Source organism: Syngnathus floridae, chromosome 16 (assembly GCF_059516105.1).
Source record: "Syngnathus floridae isolate MCC-2025c chromosome 16, RoL_Sflo_1.0, whole genome shotgun sequence".
NCBI classification, from domain to species: domain Eukaryota; kingdom Metazoa; phylum Chordata; class Actinopteri; order Syngnathiformes; family Syngnathidae; genus Syngnathus; species Syngnathus floridae.
In genome coordinates this window covers 722,937-739,157 of record NC_142428.1, presented here as the reverse complement: position 1 = coordinate 739,157, position 16,221 = coordinate 722,937, and the positions used below count along the sequence as shown (strand labels likewise).

The 16,221-nt window shown below is 44.5% G+C and overlaps 3 protein-coding genes across 11 annotated transcripts; 2 read left to right on the top strand and 1 right to left on the bottom strand.

Moving 5' to 3' along the window:
- Positions 1-60: 60 nt before the first annotated feature.
- On the top strand, positions 61-3,373 carry brms1la (BRMS1 like transcriptional repressor a). Of its 3 annotated transcripts, XM_088400350.1 has the most exons (10): positions 108-177; positions 790-834; positions 919-1,069; positions 1,151-1,241; positions 1,313-1,440; positions 1,521-1,600; positions 1,726-1,822; positions 1,981-2,070; positions 2,171-2,235; positions 2,312-3,373. In XM_088400350.1, the coding sequence occupies exons 2-10, from the start codon at positions 826-828 to the stop codon at positions 2,408-2,410; spliced, it is 810 nt and encodes a 269-aa protein (XP_088256476.1). In that variant the 5' UTR covers positions 108-177; positions 790-825; the 3' UTR covers positions 2,411-3,373. The 3 variants fall into 3 exon arrangements, with proteins under 3 accessions (XP_088256477.1, XP_088256476.1, XP_088256475.1); XM_088400351.1 differs by lacking the exon at positions 790-834 and having other exon boundaries at positions 61-177; XM_088400349.1 differs by lacking the exon at positions 108-177 and having other exon boundaries at positions 258-834.
- Positions 3,325-14,743, bottom strand: mia2 (MIA SH3 domain ER export factor 2). Of its 6 annotated transcripts, none has more exons than XM_088400334.1 (26): positions 14,716-14,743; positions 13,514-13,647; positions 13,334-13,420; positions 10,181-13,256; positions 9,890-10,038; positions 8,303-8,434; positions 8,121-8,142; positions 7,874-7,962; positions 7,415-7,594; positions 7,264-7,335; positions 7,063-7,167; positions 6,864-6,986; positions 6,618-6,776; positions 6,388-6,478; positions 6,207-6,274; positions 6,077-6,147; positions 5,910-6,011; positions 5,728-5,824; positions 5,579-5,646; positions 5,407-5,492; positions 5,030-5,143; positions 4,783-4,926; positions 4,554-4,706; positions 4,425-4,474; positions 4,168-4,336; positions 3,325-4,082 (listed from the first exon to the last, which is right to left on the bottom strand). In XM_088400334.1, the coding sequence occupies exons 1-26, from the start codon at positions 14,726-14,728 to the stop codon at positions 3,877-3,879; spliced, it is 5,760 nt and encodes a 1,919-aa protein (XP_088256460.1). In that variant the 5' UTR covers positions 14,729-14,743; the 3' UTR covers positions 3,325-3,876. The 6 variants fall into 6 exon arrangements, with proteins under 6 accessions (XP_088256460.1, XP_088256457.1, XP_088256458.1 ...); XM_088400331.1 differs by lacking the exon at positions 14,716-14,743 and adding an exon at positions 13,814-14,152; XM_088400332.1 differs by lacking the exon at positions 14,716-14,743 and adding an exon at positions 13,814-14,152 and having other exon boundaries at positions 10,193-13,256.
- Positions 14,264-16,221, top strand: gemin2 (gem (nuclear organelle) associated protein 2). 2 transcript variants are annotated; one of them, XM_088400354.1, is made up of 10 exons: positions 14,264-14,550; positions 14,636-14,717; positions 14,811-14,900; positions 14,986-15,045; positions 15,119-15,235; positions 15,311-15,355; positions 15,430-15,498; positions 15,600-15,706; positions 15,772-15,830; positions 15,960-16,221. In XM_088400354.1, exons 1-10 carry the CDS (start codon positions 14,426-14,428, stop codon positions 15,980-15,982), a joined length of 777 nt encoding a protein of 258 aa, XP_088256480.1. In that variant the 5' UTR covers positions 14,264-14,425; the 3' UTR covers positions 15,983-16,221. The 2 variants fall into 2 exon arrangements, with proteins under 2 accessions (XP_088256480.1, XP_088256479.1); XM_088400353.1 differs by having other exon boundaries at positions 14,266-14,550; positions 15,600-15,710.

Genomic DNA, 16,221 nt, shown 5'->3' with positions numbered 1-16,221 from the left:
CCTTTCGAGCGCCTTGAGCCAGTGTTGAACTCTGGGTAATGTAGTAAAACTGGAAATTTGCAGCCCTGTCCACGCGTCGTGAGTTTCATCGGAAAACTACATTTCCCAACATTTTCAAGTTTGTTCCAAAAGAGATTTGTTTTTAGCATTTCTTGGGCTCCTGGGCAGCTTTTTAGGGTAGGAAAAATACATTTTATTTTATTTTCTAGTGTATTAACAGTGCTGGAACAAACCTCGATGGTTTTTTATGTTTAAGGGTCGTAAATTGGTATTTAAATATGCGTCGTATGAGTATAGCAACAAGTCTTTCCGTTCACAGCTAAACGTGCTAAAGGCTAACATTGCGATCTGTTGTCGTGTTTATCTTTTGCCAGCCACATAGTTTGGCGAGACTTGCAGTATGTACGTATAAAGCGATATCAAGATTTGTATTATTAATTACAACAAGATTTATTCAGTTAGCTGGGATATTTGTAAACAGAAAGTGCACGTCTGTATTAAAAATTAAACCAATGACATCTATACAGTTGGGATATTTTTAAACCAAAAAATACAAATCCGAATTTAAAAAATCAAATTCATGCTGTCCCCTGGGATATCCTTAAACTAAAAAGTACACAAAAAGAAAACCAAGATTTATATAGTTAGTTGGGCTTTTTGTAAACAAAAAAGATGAAAGGGCTATCTATAAACAACAAGAAAAAACGACACATCTGAACAAGAAAAGAACCCCAAGTCAGATCACACAAGAAGAATCAAATAAAACATTTCATCATCGTATTGCAATAGGAATCAGCCTTCATCCATCCATTTTTCGAAGCAAAAATGGAAAAGGTTCATATTCAATTTAACGTGACAAGATATTGAGGGTTAGCCGTGGGACAAGCATGCAAATAAACCTTTCTTCTACTCTCGCAGGCATTTGCTGCTATGCCAGTGCATCGTGACCGGGAGAAGAAGGAGGGTACTGCAGAGGAGATGGAGGTTGAGGATCAGGAGCAAGAAGGATCCAGTTCTGAGGAGGAGGATTCCGAAACATCCTCTGTGTCTGAAGATGGAGACAGCTCTGGTAAGAAGTCAGGCGCAGTTGGGTACTGAAACCAAAAATACATGGCAACAACTACAAATGTGTACTTTTGGTATGTCACAGAAATGGATGAGGAGGATTGCGAGCGAAGAAGGATGGAGTGTTTGGATGAAATGTCAAATCTGGAGAAACAATTCACTGATCTCAAAGACCAGTAAGAAGCAAATGTTGGGCCATAAAAGGCTGTGTGAAAATATATTCCATATTTGGTGTGTGTGCATGTAGGTTGTATCGGGAACGTCTCACTCAGGTCAACAGCAAGCTGGCAGAGGTGGAGGCCGGCCGTGCCGCAGAATATTTGGATCCTCTGGCGGTGCTGCTGGAGAACATGCAGGTCCGCACCAAGGTGGCAGGTCGGTCATCTTAACCTGTCACAAAATCTCTTCACACACTGTACTCATACAGTGTGTGGTCAAACGCTTGTGTCTTTCAGGCATCTATAAAGAGTTGTGCTTGGACTCTGTGAAGAATAAATACAAGTGTGAGATCCAGGCAGCGTCCCAGCACTGGGAGGTGAGAAAGGCAACGCGCTCACGCTTCATCTGCTGAAGTGCGTCATGCCGAACAACGGAGATTCCTCCGGCACAGCCCTTTGGTTCTTTCCATCGGATTCACTGTATCCGTTTGTTTGTATGCAGAGCGAGAAGCTGCTTCTCTTTGACACGGTTCAAAGTGAACTCGAGGAGAAAATAAGAAGATTGGAGGAAGACAGACACAGCATAGATATAACATCAGGTAATGGTTTATGTCTGAAAAATGTCCTCGCCACACTTAAGAGTCGTTCGCCTCAACGTGATATGTTTTGAAACCAATGATATTCTACATGACAAAGTTGCACTGACTCAAAAGAAACGCAAGCGGCATTCAAACATTTTCCGTGGATTTCTCATCAGAGCTGTGGAATGACGAGCTATCGGGAAAGAAGAAGAGAAGAGATGTCTTGAGTCTAGATAAAAAGAAGAGAAGACCTTCCGTTGTGTCTGATATCCTTTGGCGGTTTTCTATGGACATCAATACCTGACTTTTTAGACTCCTGGAAAATGTCCAAATTGCTTCCTAGGTTTTAACCTTAACCTTTCATACGGCCTTATATCGTCTACATGCTTCCCGACTTGGACATCCTGGAGGACTGGACAGCTATCAGAAAGGTTGGCGAGTGGCAGTATTCCCTACGTCGAGGAAGTCCAAGGTTTATTTGATGTTGTGTCGTGTGTTGTTCTTCAGGCCGTCGCCACCCTCGGTCCCCACAGAGGAAAGGCGGAGTCCGACAGCTCCGTTTTCCCCTTCAGAGCGGACAGAAGCCGACCTATTCTCAACTGCTGAGGCATACGTAGCAACACAGGCGCAAAACACGGTTGAAAAAAAGCTGCTTCCGTACGTACCATGCGGCCAAGGGGGAACTTGCGCGCAAAACACCCTTTAAAGCACCCCCGAGATCTACATAAGATCAAATTCTGCATTTGATTTTTGTTCATCTTTCACTTCAGTATAGAAGATGACAGAACAAAAATATGTGCTTCCAATGCAAAATGACAAGTATGGGAAGAGAACAACCTTTTCGAGGCTTGCTCCAACAACCACTTTTCAGGGTGCCCTGAAAATGATGAGACATTGTTTGTTGCTGGGACCTGACACGGAGTGACACTGCTGGTCTGTCTGCTTGTGCTTGTGCTTGAAAAAGGCCTCCGAGCTTTTTCTAAAATGTCAAATATGTCACACTGTAGATCCCGGCACCACAATTGTTTTGGTAAGGGTGGAAAAGCCTCACATGTAAACAGTAAGTGACTCATTCTTACCAGTATTTCAGGTCAACTTGGTACGCTGACAGCTTTTTTTTTTTTTTTTTCCCTTCAAAGCGCATACTATTACACACAGACATTATATCATAGAATGTTTTGATTTTGTCAGAACTGACCACTTGTGAATATTTTCTTCTCACAAGGGCCTTAAAACTTATGCAGGGAATTGATGTTTGTGAAGCTTTTGAATTTTGCCAAATCGATGGTTTTATTTTATATTGATCAAGTTAATTTAATTGGAGTTAACGTGTATTTTTTTGTACAGTTTGATGGTAATTACATTTGTTATTGCCTGTAACGCATTGTTCCAAAAAACAGTTCATGGGAAAGGCAAGTGATTCATTGGTAGCAGATAACTGCCAAATAATGACATTCATTCTGGGTTGAATGCTGATGTTTGTAACTTTGGGATTTGTTTTTCATACAATCTGTAAAGTGTTCCAGAGGATGCATTGTTTTTTTTATTAAAATGAATTTTCTAGCCTCACACTGATGAATTTAGATTTCCAGTCGAATAGAAATTGTAAAATGACAAGGCTAAATGTATCGTTTACATGGATTTTGAAGTCAACGGAACTTGTGATAGTCTGACATCATAACATGACCTTGTATACGAGTCAAGTCTGGAATAAATAGATGGAAAATGAATTCTATAGACTTGTACTCAAGCAGACATCATTTAACAGTATGTCCTTGGTTCAATTTCAAAACTTACACTGGGTGGCTCATTTTCATCTCAATTATGCAGCAGAGCATCACGGTGGAGAATTTGCTTATCATGCATGTCTTTGTCACAGTCAAAGTTCTGGGCCCACCTTTTTGTGTACTGTAGAGTTCACGTGTTCAACACATCCGCTTTGGTTTCCTCCTACAATGCATCTTCCAAATGAGGAAATGCTCAATTTTAGCTTGCCTTGTCAGAAGCAGCCAAAATCTCCGGTACTTGATACCAACCCTCCATCGACGTTCGTTCCGGGCTATTTGTGCGTGTTACGGAACGGATGTTTGCTCATCTTCTGATTGTGGCACAAAGCTCGGGAGGTTCTGCTGGGACGTGGGGGGAGCCATGGAAGGAGGCGGAAGGCCATCAGGTGGAGGAGGCCGCATCGGTGGCCCATAAGAAAGCGGGTGAGGAGGCGGAGGTCCGCCGTGAGGGTAACGAGGAGGGAACATCATTCCTGGCCGAGGAGCCCACACTGAAGAGGGCAGAAAGGTGGAGAGAGTCAGCTTGGCATTTTCGCTTCACAAAGATGATAGCCCAAAAGGAATAGGATTGCTTACTTGGCATCATGGGAGGGCCTCTGGGAGGGAAGAATTCAGGAGGTCCAAAGGGTGCTCTTCGAGGAAATGGACCATCTATGGGGCCCATTGGCGGTCCGGGCGGTGGCAGTGGTGGCATGCCCATTCTCAGAGCAGGTTCAGGGGGAGTCCTTCCATCACCGGGACCGGGCTGATGAAAAAAAGACAACAGTATAGACCACGCATAGATTCACACATATTGCCAGGCAGTACACACACACACACACACACACACACACCTCTCTGTGATCGTATTCAGGTCTGAGGCTGTTTTCTCTGCTTGTACCATCTGGAACAACGACGACGCACACAAAAAGGCACCATGAATCCACTGGGCAAGACACCTTCTCCCAGAAAAATGAAAGAACCTGTTGTGTCTGCCGGGTGGATGGGTCCCAGGGGCCCAGAACTCGGAAGACCCCTTGGATGAAGACCTGGAGGTGGCAGAGGACCCATTACTCCTGGGGGAGGACCAGCAGGTCTCCTGTAGATTGGACCTCCAGGTTCAGGATACATATAGCCTGAAAGACAGCATTGAAAATAGAGGGAGACGAAAGTTTACAAAATAGTTGAGAGGAGCAGTTCAAAGATACACACCTTGATGGGGGAATGGCCCAGGGGGTCCTGGTGGGGGTCCCCTGCGATCCCATGAAGGAGATAGCGAGCCACTGTCTGAATGAGCAGCTCCACTCTGCTCTTGCTCTCCTTGGCCACTATGGGGGTCTATTGGACCACGGGAAACTGAAGAAACAGTCAGAAGAGACAGGGAAAAGTTGAGAGCAAAGCAGACAATCAATCCATCGGTGGCCAGATTGTTGTGGCTGGTCTATTTGGGGAGACACACCTCGAGGTGAAAGTCTGCTTAAAGGCCCCTCAACAAGCGTGGGAGGTGAGAGTAAAGCTCGGTTTTCAGATGCAGGTCGACCCAAAGGAGAAGGGCCGTACGGCAATCTTTCAGCTGGAGGAGGAGGAGGAGAACAGCAAAGTGAGTTCAACATCACAATTGGTTTTGAAGGCTGTAAAATATGACGTTACGGAAGGGCGACTATCATTTTTGGCCAGGCCCGAATCACGAGTTGTTGTTTTTTTAATCATTTTGCTGAACCACAATTCAAAAGCAATATCTGACTTTTCAATATGAATTTTCATTACATTTTTATGATCGATGTCAGATATGGTCCAATACTGACGACTACTTCATACGATTGTGTTTGTGCTGACCTCGGAAAGGTAAAGGCCTGGCCAGGCTGTCCAAGGCGAACGGATCTTTATCGAGGGTATCCATCTTAAACTGGGTGTCTGTAATCCTGTAAACAAGCACAATCATGGAAGTCAAATGGGGGGGCGGGGGGGGATAGATGAAAACAAGTGTGTTGCCGAGGGTGACTGTTACTTTTGCCTGAGGAGGGCGTTCTCTCTCTTGGTGTCTGAGAGCTCTCTGTCAGCGGCTCTTGCTGCAAGCTGCACAAAAACACGTCAAGCGCAGAGATTCATCATCATTTGACACCGTTTATAGATGCACCATGTTGTTGGAATACAAACCCAATTGTTGTGAGCCTTCTTCTCATGGGCCGATATCTGGGTCTGATAGGACTGTTTGGTTTTCTCCAGCTCCTCTTCCATCTCCCCAGCGCGAAGTCTGAAGCGACACAGGTGGTTGTCTCGAGATACTTTGCGCCGGGCAGGCAGGGAGGCAGGGAGGGAGTGAGGGAGGTAGGACCTACTTGTAGTTGTTGAGTTCTTCCATTGCCAAAGCAATGTTTTTGTCTGCTTTATTCAATTTGTCTTCTTTCTGCAGACGCTCCTTTTCCTCCACTGTCAACAACCTGCGCACAAGTGAAGCCAACTGAAAGCTCCTCTTAAACAAGAATGAAACAAGAGGTGTCGTTACCTGTGTAGTTTGAGCTCATTCTCTTGATACAATTCAGTCATGATCTGGAGTTTCTGTTGCAGTCGCTGGACCTGAGCAGTATTGGAGTGAGGCCAACGAATACACACTTATTGGGCTTGAGTTGAACTACCTGTTCAGAGTAGTGCTCCGTGTCAGCTTGCATAGATAAGCGCTCACTCTCCAACTCCTTAATGCTCACTACAAAGAAATGCAAATGAATCGCGGCCGCCCATTACGTTTGAATGGCAATCATTTTGTTTACTTTTAATCCATGGCGTGAATATAACGTTCACAACAGAAAGCGTACTCACCTTCCAGGTCCTCTGTAGCTTTGACTTCATCGTTCAGTTTGGCAAACACTCGGTCCTTGTCTTCGTCAACTGATTTGAGGTCTGCATTGAGCTACACGCGCACAAATAACGCCACTTTAGCGTTCCACGGAAAAGCTGATCTTTGTTGGAGTAATCATCATTTTCATGAGCTCCCCCAGCAAAGTATCCCTACTTCCGTTTTGCGCTTCAGGCATTAGATGGTTATTTACCTTGGCGGCAAAAATAAGCTTTTGGACTTTCTGGAGATGGACTTCAGAATCGGGGGCAACGACTTTCCCGTTCCTTTCCGCTCCGGCCGATGTGTCACCTCCGTCCCCCTCAAGATTGGCATCCCAAGCTTTCATCCCCAGCAGCCGATCGGTGAGGGACTGGAAGCAAAAAAAGCGTTTGCTTCTCAGAGTTTGGAGACCAACGCAAGCCACTTGTCTGTCAGGCGGAGTCCGAGCAAGTCCTACCTTGATACGTTCGTCCCTGTTGGCCACATCCTGCACCATCCCACTGTGAGTCAATTCGTAGCGCCTCATCTCCTCCTCCAGTTCACTCACTCGCTCTGCCCAACCCTCCACCTGCTGCCGTAACTGCGGAAGGACAAAAAAAGAAAAAAACATTTCAAAAATACAGACAGACAAGAAAGTACGTTGTATCTCGTCCTACCTGTGCGTTGCTCTCCTTGAGCAGACTATTTTCTTCTCCAGATGTTTCCATATTCTTCTGAAGTCTCTCACTGTTCATATTGTACACTTTAATGGTTGTTTGAGCCTTGGGGAGTATAAAACACAGAAGGGACATTAGCCAAGGCAGGAACATAGTATATAGAGTGCTGACAACAATCCTTTATATGGAGCTGGAGGTCACCTGTTGTTCTTGTGATTGGAGCTCCTTGGCTTCCACTTCCATTGCTTCCATGCTCTGCTCGAGCAGTGTGACCTTGGAGGAACGAAAAGACCACGCTACGCCCTTGTTCTTGATCAGCTGGCAGGAGAAAATGCATTTGGTACGCTTTTACCTTTTGTTCCTGCTCTAGTCGGTGAGCTCTCTGCTGATCCAACTGATCCTTCACTTTTTGTAGACTTTCTTCTAGTTGACTGGTATTCAGCTCTAACTGTCGGGCTCGAACCTCCAGATCAGCCTTCTGGGTTTGAGCTACGGCGCCACTTTCACTTAATGACTTCTCAAGCTCATCGTACTAAAAATGAAACAAAAAAGAACCAATTGAAGAACTGATTTTGTGGTTGCTCGCAGGGATCCATCAAAATTGATTTCCAATGGATTCAAACGACGTAAAATACGCAGCCATGTAAATACAAATCGAATCACAATTACTTGCCATCGCCACTATACCATGTCTCTGCTATGAAAAAAAAAACGACATCGCGTAGTTACTGAGTTTGAGTGAATCGTTACATCCCTGACACAAAATAAAACATTTGAACAATAGATATAAAAACTCAGCAGGAGTATGAACCTCTTGTTGGCATTTACTGAGAGTTTCTAGGACTTCACACTTCTCTTCAACAAGTTTTGCCACCTGCTCTGCCATCCAACACTCTTTACCTGGTAAAGGGAAATGAAGGTACAGATAAGAATTTGTAAACTGTACGGTTTATTTGATATTTCTGTCTAGGTACAGTATTTGGGAAATTAGAGTACTGGCACTGACAGAACACATTTTCTATATGCGAACATATCAATTTGAAAAAGTGGGAACTTACGGCGATACAATCTGCTTTTCACCTGTGTTGAAATAGGGAAAGATGACGGAAATGGATTTGTTGTTATTGAAACATACCGTAGCTTTCAAATGGGAACATAATTCATGATAATAAACAGAGAAAAAGGAAACCATACAACAATCTATTACACGGCAAGTCATTTCTGTGTGCGGAATACTTACAGAGCTGTAACATCTGCAGCTGAACAATAACATTGTCACCAGCCCCACCAGACTGGAGATGATCATGAGTTCCCATGGGATTCCATAGAAGTCAGGCCCAGGCCTTATGTCATGAGGCAGTAATGACACAACCTGCAAAGTGTGGGTAAACATCACAATTGAAATAGATGTAATTGCACTATACCCTTATATAACTATGGGACCTAAACAATACGTTGGGATTGTAAGGCTATTTTGCGTTGCTTGCAATCGAATCTGAAAATAACTTTGTTGCAATGACTTTAGCAAAACACAGACATTGATTGCATATGCATGTTTGTTTTATACTGGACGTCAACCTGATGCTGCATAGCAGTAGGCTAACTATTAGCAGCCCCGTCCGTTTTGGCACAGACACTTCAAAAAGCACTACTCTACAACACAATCTACATTGACAGCGGCGCATATGACACCCGAACGGTCAATGCTGAAATATGGAAATAGAATAACAAGTTCGATGACAACGACCCGTCGTCAGCTGTCTGTGTGAGTGACGCTAGCACCAAATGCTAAGAAACCCTGCCAAACAACGTACATCCTTGACCTGCTCCACGGCGACACCATAGTACATTTCAACGGTCGACTGATAGTCCTTCACTCCGCTGCCTAAACTGTCAGTTGCCGGGTGTTCCGCCATTCCTAGTTTCGTTCATTTGATTAATATTTGTATATGAATCACTAAAACTGGCATAAGTAGCCGGGTAAGCCGTGCGCCAACATCCTATTCGCTGCGCTGGACTGTGGACTAAACCAATCGACCTTTTTCTGGGGGAAGATGGTCATCGAAACGTTTTACCATTCTCCTATTTGGAACAGTTTCACAATTATATAGCTCAGAAATTAAAACGTAATCTTCAATAAATTTACAACAACAAAACAATCCACCAAAAGTCATCTTCACTCGATTGTACAGGCACTACAAAATGTTTGCGTATCCTACTGTAATGAATGGTGCACCCGCAACGTCACCAATTATAAAATGCCACACTGGCACTTCCAAATGACAGAAACAGATACAGGTGTCATCGAAAAACAACAACAACAACAACACCAACAACAACAACAACACCACCAACAACAACAACAACAACAACAACAACAACAACAACACCACCACCACCACCACCAACAACAACAACAACAACAACAGCAGCAGCAGCAGCAGCAGCAGCAGCAAAACAGAACCTACATGTGTGCCATATGCTTATAGTTCTACAAAATAGCAAGCTTCACTTCCACTCAAGCATAACCTGAGCAAACGTGTTGTCAGCATAGTTTACTCACTCATTGGTAAAGTCAAAATAACTCACGGAAACAATTTTACTGTCGTTCATTTCATAGCATTTAGAAGTGACGTCTTTACTGTAATGTGTCTTGCATGTCGGTGTGCAACTCAACCCTGATGTCAGCAATGTTGACAGAGACAAACGGAACTGAACTACAGTGTACTTTCAATACAACTGGGAGGGAGTTTGGAGTTGGAAGGTGGCTTTCTTAAAGAAGCGCAGTCCACTTAATGGATCAAAAATGGATCTGACCAAAGTGTACCTTCATTTTAGGCCATTTGACAAAGTCCGTTGCACGAGTCGGAGAATATGACTGCTTCTGAATTTTATGAGTGGGATCCTCAATGTGCATCTCCACAGTCTTCATAGTCTCTTGATCTTTGCGACATGCACCGACGCAACTTGTCTGAGCTGTATTAGGAAACAAGGAAAAGGAAAAGCGCACCGAAATGAACAAAGTGAATGACAGGTCAAATGCATTTGGAACTGCAGTGATGGTTGCTTGCTCTCTGAGGCATTGTATAGATCATATGTACGTACTGAATGTAGTTACCTGTGTATATACCTTTAGCGTTTATTCTTTTGAGGTCTGATTTTCTGGTGTGGAAAGTATCTCTTGCTCTTTTCAGCAGTATTTCTAGTTTCTGAATGGCAATAAGGGTTCTGGCCTTTACTTTGTCCTCTTCCGGTGCTTCCAAAAGTCTCACGCTCGGAGCATACAGTCTCTCCCGGTGCTCGTGCAGAATTGTCTCGATATCCGACGAGATTGATTCATCGTGATCTTGATCTGCGTGGCCAAAGATGTCGTTCAAATGTTCCAATTTCTTCTGGCCTAATAGTTCAGCTAAAATGGTCCTCTCTTCTGCGCTCATGTGATCTTGGAGAGTCTCACTGGGGGTCGGTCGGTGGGGCTCTGCTGTATTCAGAGAATCGCTAGGGAAATTCCAGGATGGTGGATGCAAGTTTTTGTCACTCTTTGTTGCGGAGTCCACTTTATGTTGGGGACTCTGAGGGGTTTGTGTCTTTGACATGTCATTTGGTTTCCCATCGAACCTTGAGGGTGATTCTGTCAACTCTTTTATTGTCCTTTGGCTATCATCGTGGATTTTCTCCACACATGCTCCATTCACAGTTTTTTCATGGCTCTCTTTCTCAACTAAAGTGGTCTGAGCGTCTTCCTCATGTAAATGTGTTTGGTGTGTCAGATGGAAGGTGAATTCCTGCTCAATGTCCTCTGGGGCGATATTTCCCTTCTCTTCTAACCCATCTTCTTCATTCTTCTCATCTAACTTTTCCAGCTGCTCCTGCTCCTTGTCTAACTCTTCTCCTCCCTCATCACCAACTTGGTACTTGTTCTCGGCTAACTTTTCCATCTCGTGCTGCTTCTGTGTCTCTCGAAACGCTTCCTCTTGGTCCTCCTCTTGCATCTTCTGCACCGAGACCTCGGCGACCTCACTCTTCTGCCCTCTTTCGAGCTCCTCCTGCTTTTCATCTTCTAGGTCATCTTCTTTCCCCTTGAGTTGCTCATGCTTCTCGTCATCCATTTCCTCTCTGGTCTTCGGCTTGTGCTGCTCTTCAAACACGCTCTGCTTCAAATCAGAAAATGTTTCCTGCTTCTCCTCTTCGTCTGATTCATCATCCACGTCCAGCAGCTTCTTGGAGCCTTTCTGCTCATGGTCTCCAAACTGGTCTGCATTCTCCCCCTCCTGCATCAAGTTATGAACTCCTTCCTTTTTCCTAATTTTGGACTCCTCCTCATCGTCCTGCTGCTGGTTCTCGATTGACTCTGGCAGCTTCTTCTCATGTATCTGCTCCCTCTCTCGGAACTCTTGTGGTGATTCACATTGTGACTCTTCCGAGATTTTGAGGTTTTCACTGGATTCACGTTCCTCTTTGTGTTTGTGGTATCCCTGGACAATTTCCTCCGGCTTCTCTATCAACGCTGGAGAGGTTTCCTCTTCTTCTATAGTCTTCACCTGGTCCATTTTTTCTTCCTCATCAACTTCTTTATATTTGTCATGGTTAGATGTGTCCTCTTCCTTGTTGGGTCCAAGAGAAGACACAAAGCTCCTTTCTTTTAAAAAGTTGAAGGCCGATATGAATGAGCTTTGGCGGTCCCCATCATGGGATGAACGTGTTCCTTTCTCCTCTTCAGACAGCTTTTGGTGTATAATTTGAGCATCTCTCAAGTGCTCTGAAACTAATTCCAGAGGACTGCCTTGTTCTTCTTCTTGTTTGTTATCATCAGTGACATTGTCTTGTGTCACACTTTTCAACTGGTCCTGCCTTTTTCCTTTCAATTCCTCCTCGTCTATATCCTCTTGATGATCTTCTTGAGTCTTTTGGTCATTTCTCTGACTGTCATCTTGCTCCGATTCTTGTAGTATTTCCCTTTTAGACGGTGGAGAGGAGCCACTTTCTTGCCCTACACTTTGCTCCATCAGAATGGCTTTTTCACGTTTCCCTTCCTCGTCACTTGATATGTTGCCTTTGTCCACATTGTCACCTTGCTTTGCAAAATCAGGTAAAGTCGCCTCATCATTGCATGGAGCATTGAGCATTGAGGTGACGTCATCCTTATTTGCTAAGTTGTTTTGTCTTTCCTCGTTACCATGATTATGGTCTGTTCTCTGGTTTTGAGGAGGGTCGCCCTTTTGATCAACCTGAGAAGTGTCATCTAAGTGGCTATCCTCGCCATGGTCAGACGGCACCCTATGGTCAGACTTTGCGTCCGAATCAGTTATGTCACCTACCTTGTCGTCTTCCCCGAGGGCTAAAATGTTTCTGATCCCCAAATCAAACCAAGAGGCGGATTCTGCTTGTTTGCCATCCTTCTCAACTTCTCCTTGTACGGTCTGACTGGTGTCTGGGTCATTCAGGCCAAAGCCAAGTGTTTGCGACAGTCCATTTCCAAGCCAGCCCAATGTCCCCACGTCGTGACTCTTCTTCTCTTGTATCGGTTGTGTTTCGAAGTCCAGATACATCTTTCTGCTTCTGAAGTTCTCTCCCGATTCTGTTTTTAAGCCCGGTTGTCTTTCATCATCCTCGTTGACGTTTTCCTCACCTCCAAAGCCAAGCCATCCGGACTCAACAGCTTTTCTGTCTTGCTCTCCTTGGTTTGGATCATCTTTGGTGGCAGAAACTGAATTGGCTTCACTTGTTAAGCCCAGCCACCCGGTCAGTGAAGATGGGAGAAAATCTTGTCCTGGTATCAAATGCTTCTTCTGCACCTCAGCTGAATTGTCAGGTTCTTCCTGTTTCCCTCCACCTAACCATCCCGTCACTGAAGAAGTGAGCCAGGAAGAGGCAGGAGACCCACCTTTTTCCTTCAGTTCCACAGCGCTTTCAGGAGATTTCCCCTTAGTCTCGGCACCGCCATTGTCCTCATTTTCAATCTCTTCTCTTGAAGTGTTGTGAGATTCCGAAGAGGAGTCTTTAGATGTTGATGGAGTCCTAGCATTTGTATCTTTACTGTAATTGATTGTTTCACTCGTGTCAAGGTCCTCAAGTGGGCTCTTCAGACGAGAGTCTTTGTTCTCAACCTCCTCCTCGTCATCATCATCATCAGCGTTCAAATGACTGGAGTCAATGGGATAGCCGAGGTTATCCGTACACAGAAAATCAGATTCCTTAATGAAAAGAGGATATGCAATTTAGAGAGCAAAATGTTCCACATTTATTATGACACCATAAAGTAAGTAAATACCTGTGTTGCAATGACTATTTCCTCAGCTGCAATTTTTTGTTCCTCTTTGACAGCTTCTTTTGGAAAATAGCCAGACCGTTGGTTGATCTGAAATCAGAGCAAAGCAATTCAATCACCCAGATTGAATTGGTAATCAGAGCAGAGCTCATGGACATTGACATGGACAATAAATCGACGTACACTGCCAGACCAAAGATTGCTCCTCTTTCCAGTCAGTTTGTGGTGCACAAAGATGCTTTCTCCTTGCCGGAAACTCAGAAAACGACAATCCTTCCCGTCGTGATCCCTGACGGCCCGTACCCTGCTCATTTGGCCTAAACACATCAAGTACCGACAAATAAACACACCAAAAACAAACACACGCACCACCGATCACTGTGATCCATTAGGACCCTTTGAAATCGAGTAGACGTTGGAAAAAAATGTGCAGACTTTTTGGTTTCGTACACCATTCACAATGTTAGTTGGGGTCCAACTTACTATAACACTTTGGATCTCCACAGAGCTTAAAATCCGACAGTAATCCACAGCTCACTTGTGGCAAAAACACAAAAAATACACTTGTACTCCATAAAATAATGCTAAGCTGTGAAAGAGTCATTCTTTATACGCCAAGCAAAAACAGATGCTCTTAACATTTGCCTCTGTTCTTAGCACAGCAGGTAATGAGAGCCGCGATTCGACGTGAACCCCGCATGGGATAATCATTAACGTTGCAACAAGACTTTACTTTATTGTCATTCCAAGTCATTTAACCCAGTGTGTTCGTTTCGTTGTCATGGGTTCACTTCAAGTAAAAATTAATGCAATTAATATGAATGAACAACCCAATACTTTAGACAAATCACGTAGAATATTTATTTCTATGACGTTTGGAGAAACGTTTTTAGACTTTGCCCTTTTCTGGACAAAGACAACACACGTGACGCTGTCTGCGCGCGCGCATCGCGATGATGTCATCAAAACGCGTTTGTTGGCAAGATGGCGTCCCGAACGAAATAGTTCTTACTACGCCCGTAAAAGACAAGATTTCTTTGGCTTTGTGCAGAATTATATGTCTCATTTAAGGTTTGATACACGTCGTCACACAACATGAAGTCTGACGTGGAGGATTTAATGCCGCGGCTGCTGCCGATTGAGTGCAGCGGAGACACTTCAACGCTTCTAAACCTGGATGGTCCGCCAAGAAACCCCCAAGAGTATCTTCGACAAGTCCAGTATGCCTACTTTTAGGTTCCATTGTCGAAGCAAAAAAGATTCCATTAAGGTCTATCTCCTCGTTGCTCTTGCCCTCCCCATCAGGTTAGAGGCAGCGTTGTGTCCAGAAGTGGTGGTCGCTCAGATTGACCCCAAGAAGTTAAAGAAACAAACTGTCAACATACCTGTGAGTGACATGTGCTTTTAGTTTTTCCTCATGGACTGGAATTGATCCAAATACTATTTTCTATTTGTGAGCATCAATTGACGTGTGTTGCAGGTGGCAGAGTGCCACGCTGCTCCAGCTGGTTTCTCTCCCAGCCTAGATTGGCAACAGAGGCAAGTCAGCAATTTTTCCGATGTTAGGCAGGTGATTAAAACCAACGACCTACGGTATCCATACTTAAATCTGCATCCTCCATTGAAACACTTCTGACCTTTTCTGCGTTTTTCAGAGTATCACAAAGAACAGACAACACTGGAGCAGCCACTCTCTTGATGACAATGTCGTGATGGTGAGAACAATGACTTCCATCTCTTTGTTCTTGTGCACCTACGTCATGTATGTTTGCGTTTGTTCACGTGCAGCCAAAGCAAGCAGATGAGGAGGGCTGGAAGAGGTTTTGTTTAGGAGAGCTGCTCTATCAAGGTGCATTATCCTCGCAGACAGAGACTGATGCAGAAACCGGGCTGGACTACAGCAAGGTTGGATGAAATAACACTAGGATTCTTCTGCATAGAATTGAGAAGAATCCAGGAGTTTTTTTTTTCTTTCACCAGGTTGGCTTCCCCCCATTTCTGAGCATTGTCAGCAGACTCAGCCAGGTAGGTTTGGGCCCAAGAGCCGCCGCTGCTATTCCCAATCAACCTTCCGCTCTACGGATTTGCTTTGTCTGCAGTCCACCGTGTTGACAGTGTTGGACAATCTGATCAATTGGTTTGAAGAAAGAGATTTTGGGCCCCAGTTGGTGAGTTGGTGCCTCTGTGGACTATAAAGAGCACCCTTTGTCTTGGCCTTCCTAAGTACTCCAAAATAAATGGGGCTCTTCTACCCCCCCCTTTGTCACAGGGCCACTGGTTGTATGCGTTGTTGGCCGCTTTGGAGAAACCCTTGCTTCCTGAGGCCCATTCTTCAATCAGACAGTTGGCAAGAAGATGCGCTCAACTACGTAGTCAGCTGGTAAGATGTTCCAAATGTTGCAAGAATAGGTACTGTTGATTTACCGACCTGCTTTTTGTAGACGAGTCAGGACGATGACAACTTGCCTGCCCTCAATCTTCTCATCTGTCTGGTTGCAAGGTAACGGACACATCTTGATGAATTACTTATGATGATGGAGCTTGTCATTGAAGGAAGGTGAATAGAAGCATGCGTAAGGAAAAATGGAAAGTATTAACCTCAAACAAATGTTGACTACTTTTTCTGTAGATACTTTGAGCAGAATGATCTAGCAGACCAGCCGGAGTAAAGCGTTTGTTTGTTTGGGACATTACGGATGGATCCCAGGACGACCAGAAGGCCGCAGTCAAGTTCCACTGCAGACAACTGGATAAGCGTTCTGTTGATGAAGTCACGCAGCTGTCGGACCACTCGTGTGTCTTTTGGTTATTTTTATACGAGCGGTGAAGTGTGCTATCAGAATGTTGTACATACAATGCAAAACGAAGCTAGTAAACTGTGGTGACAAGCA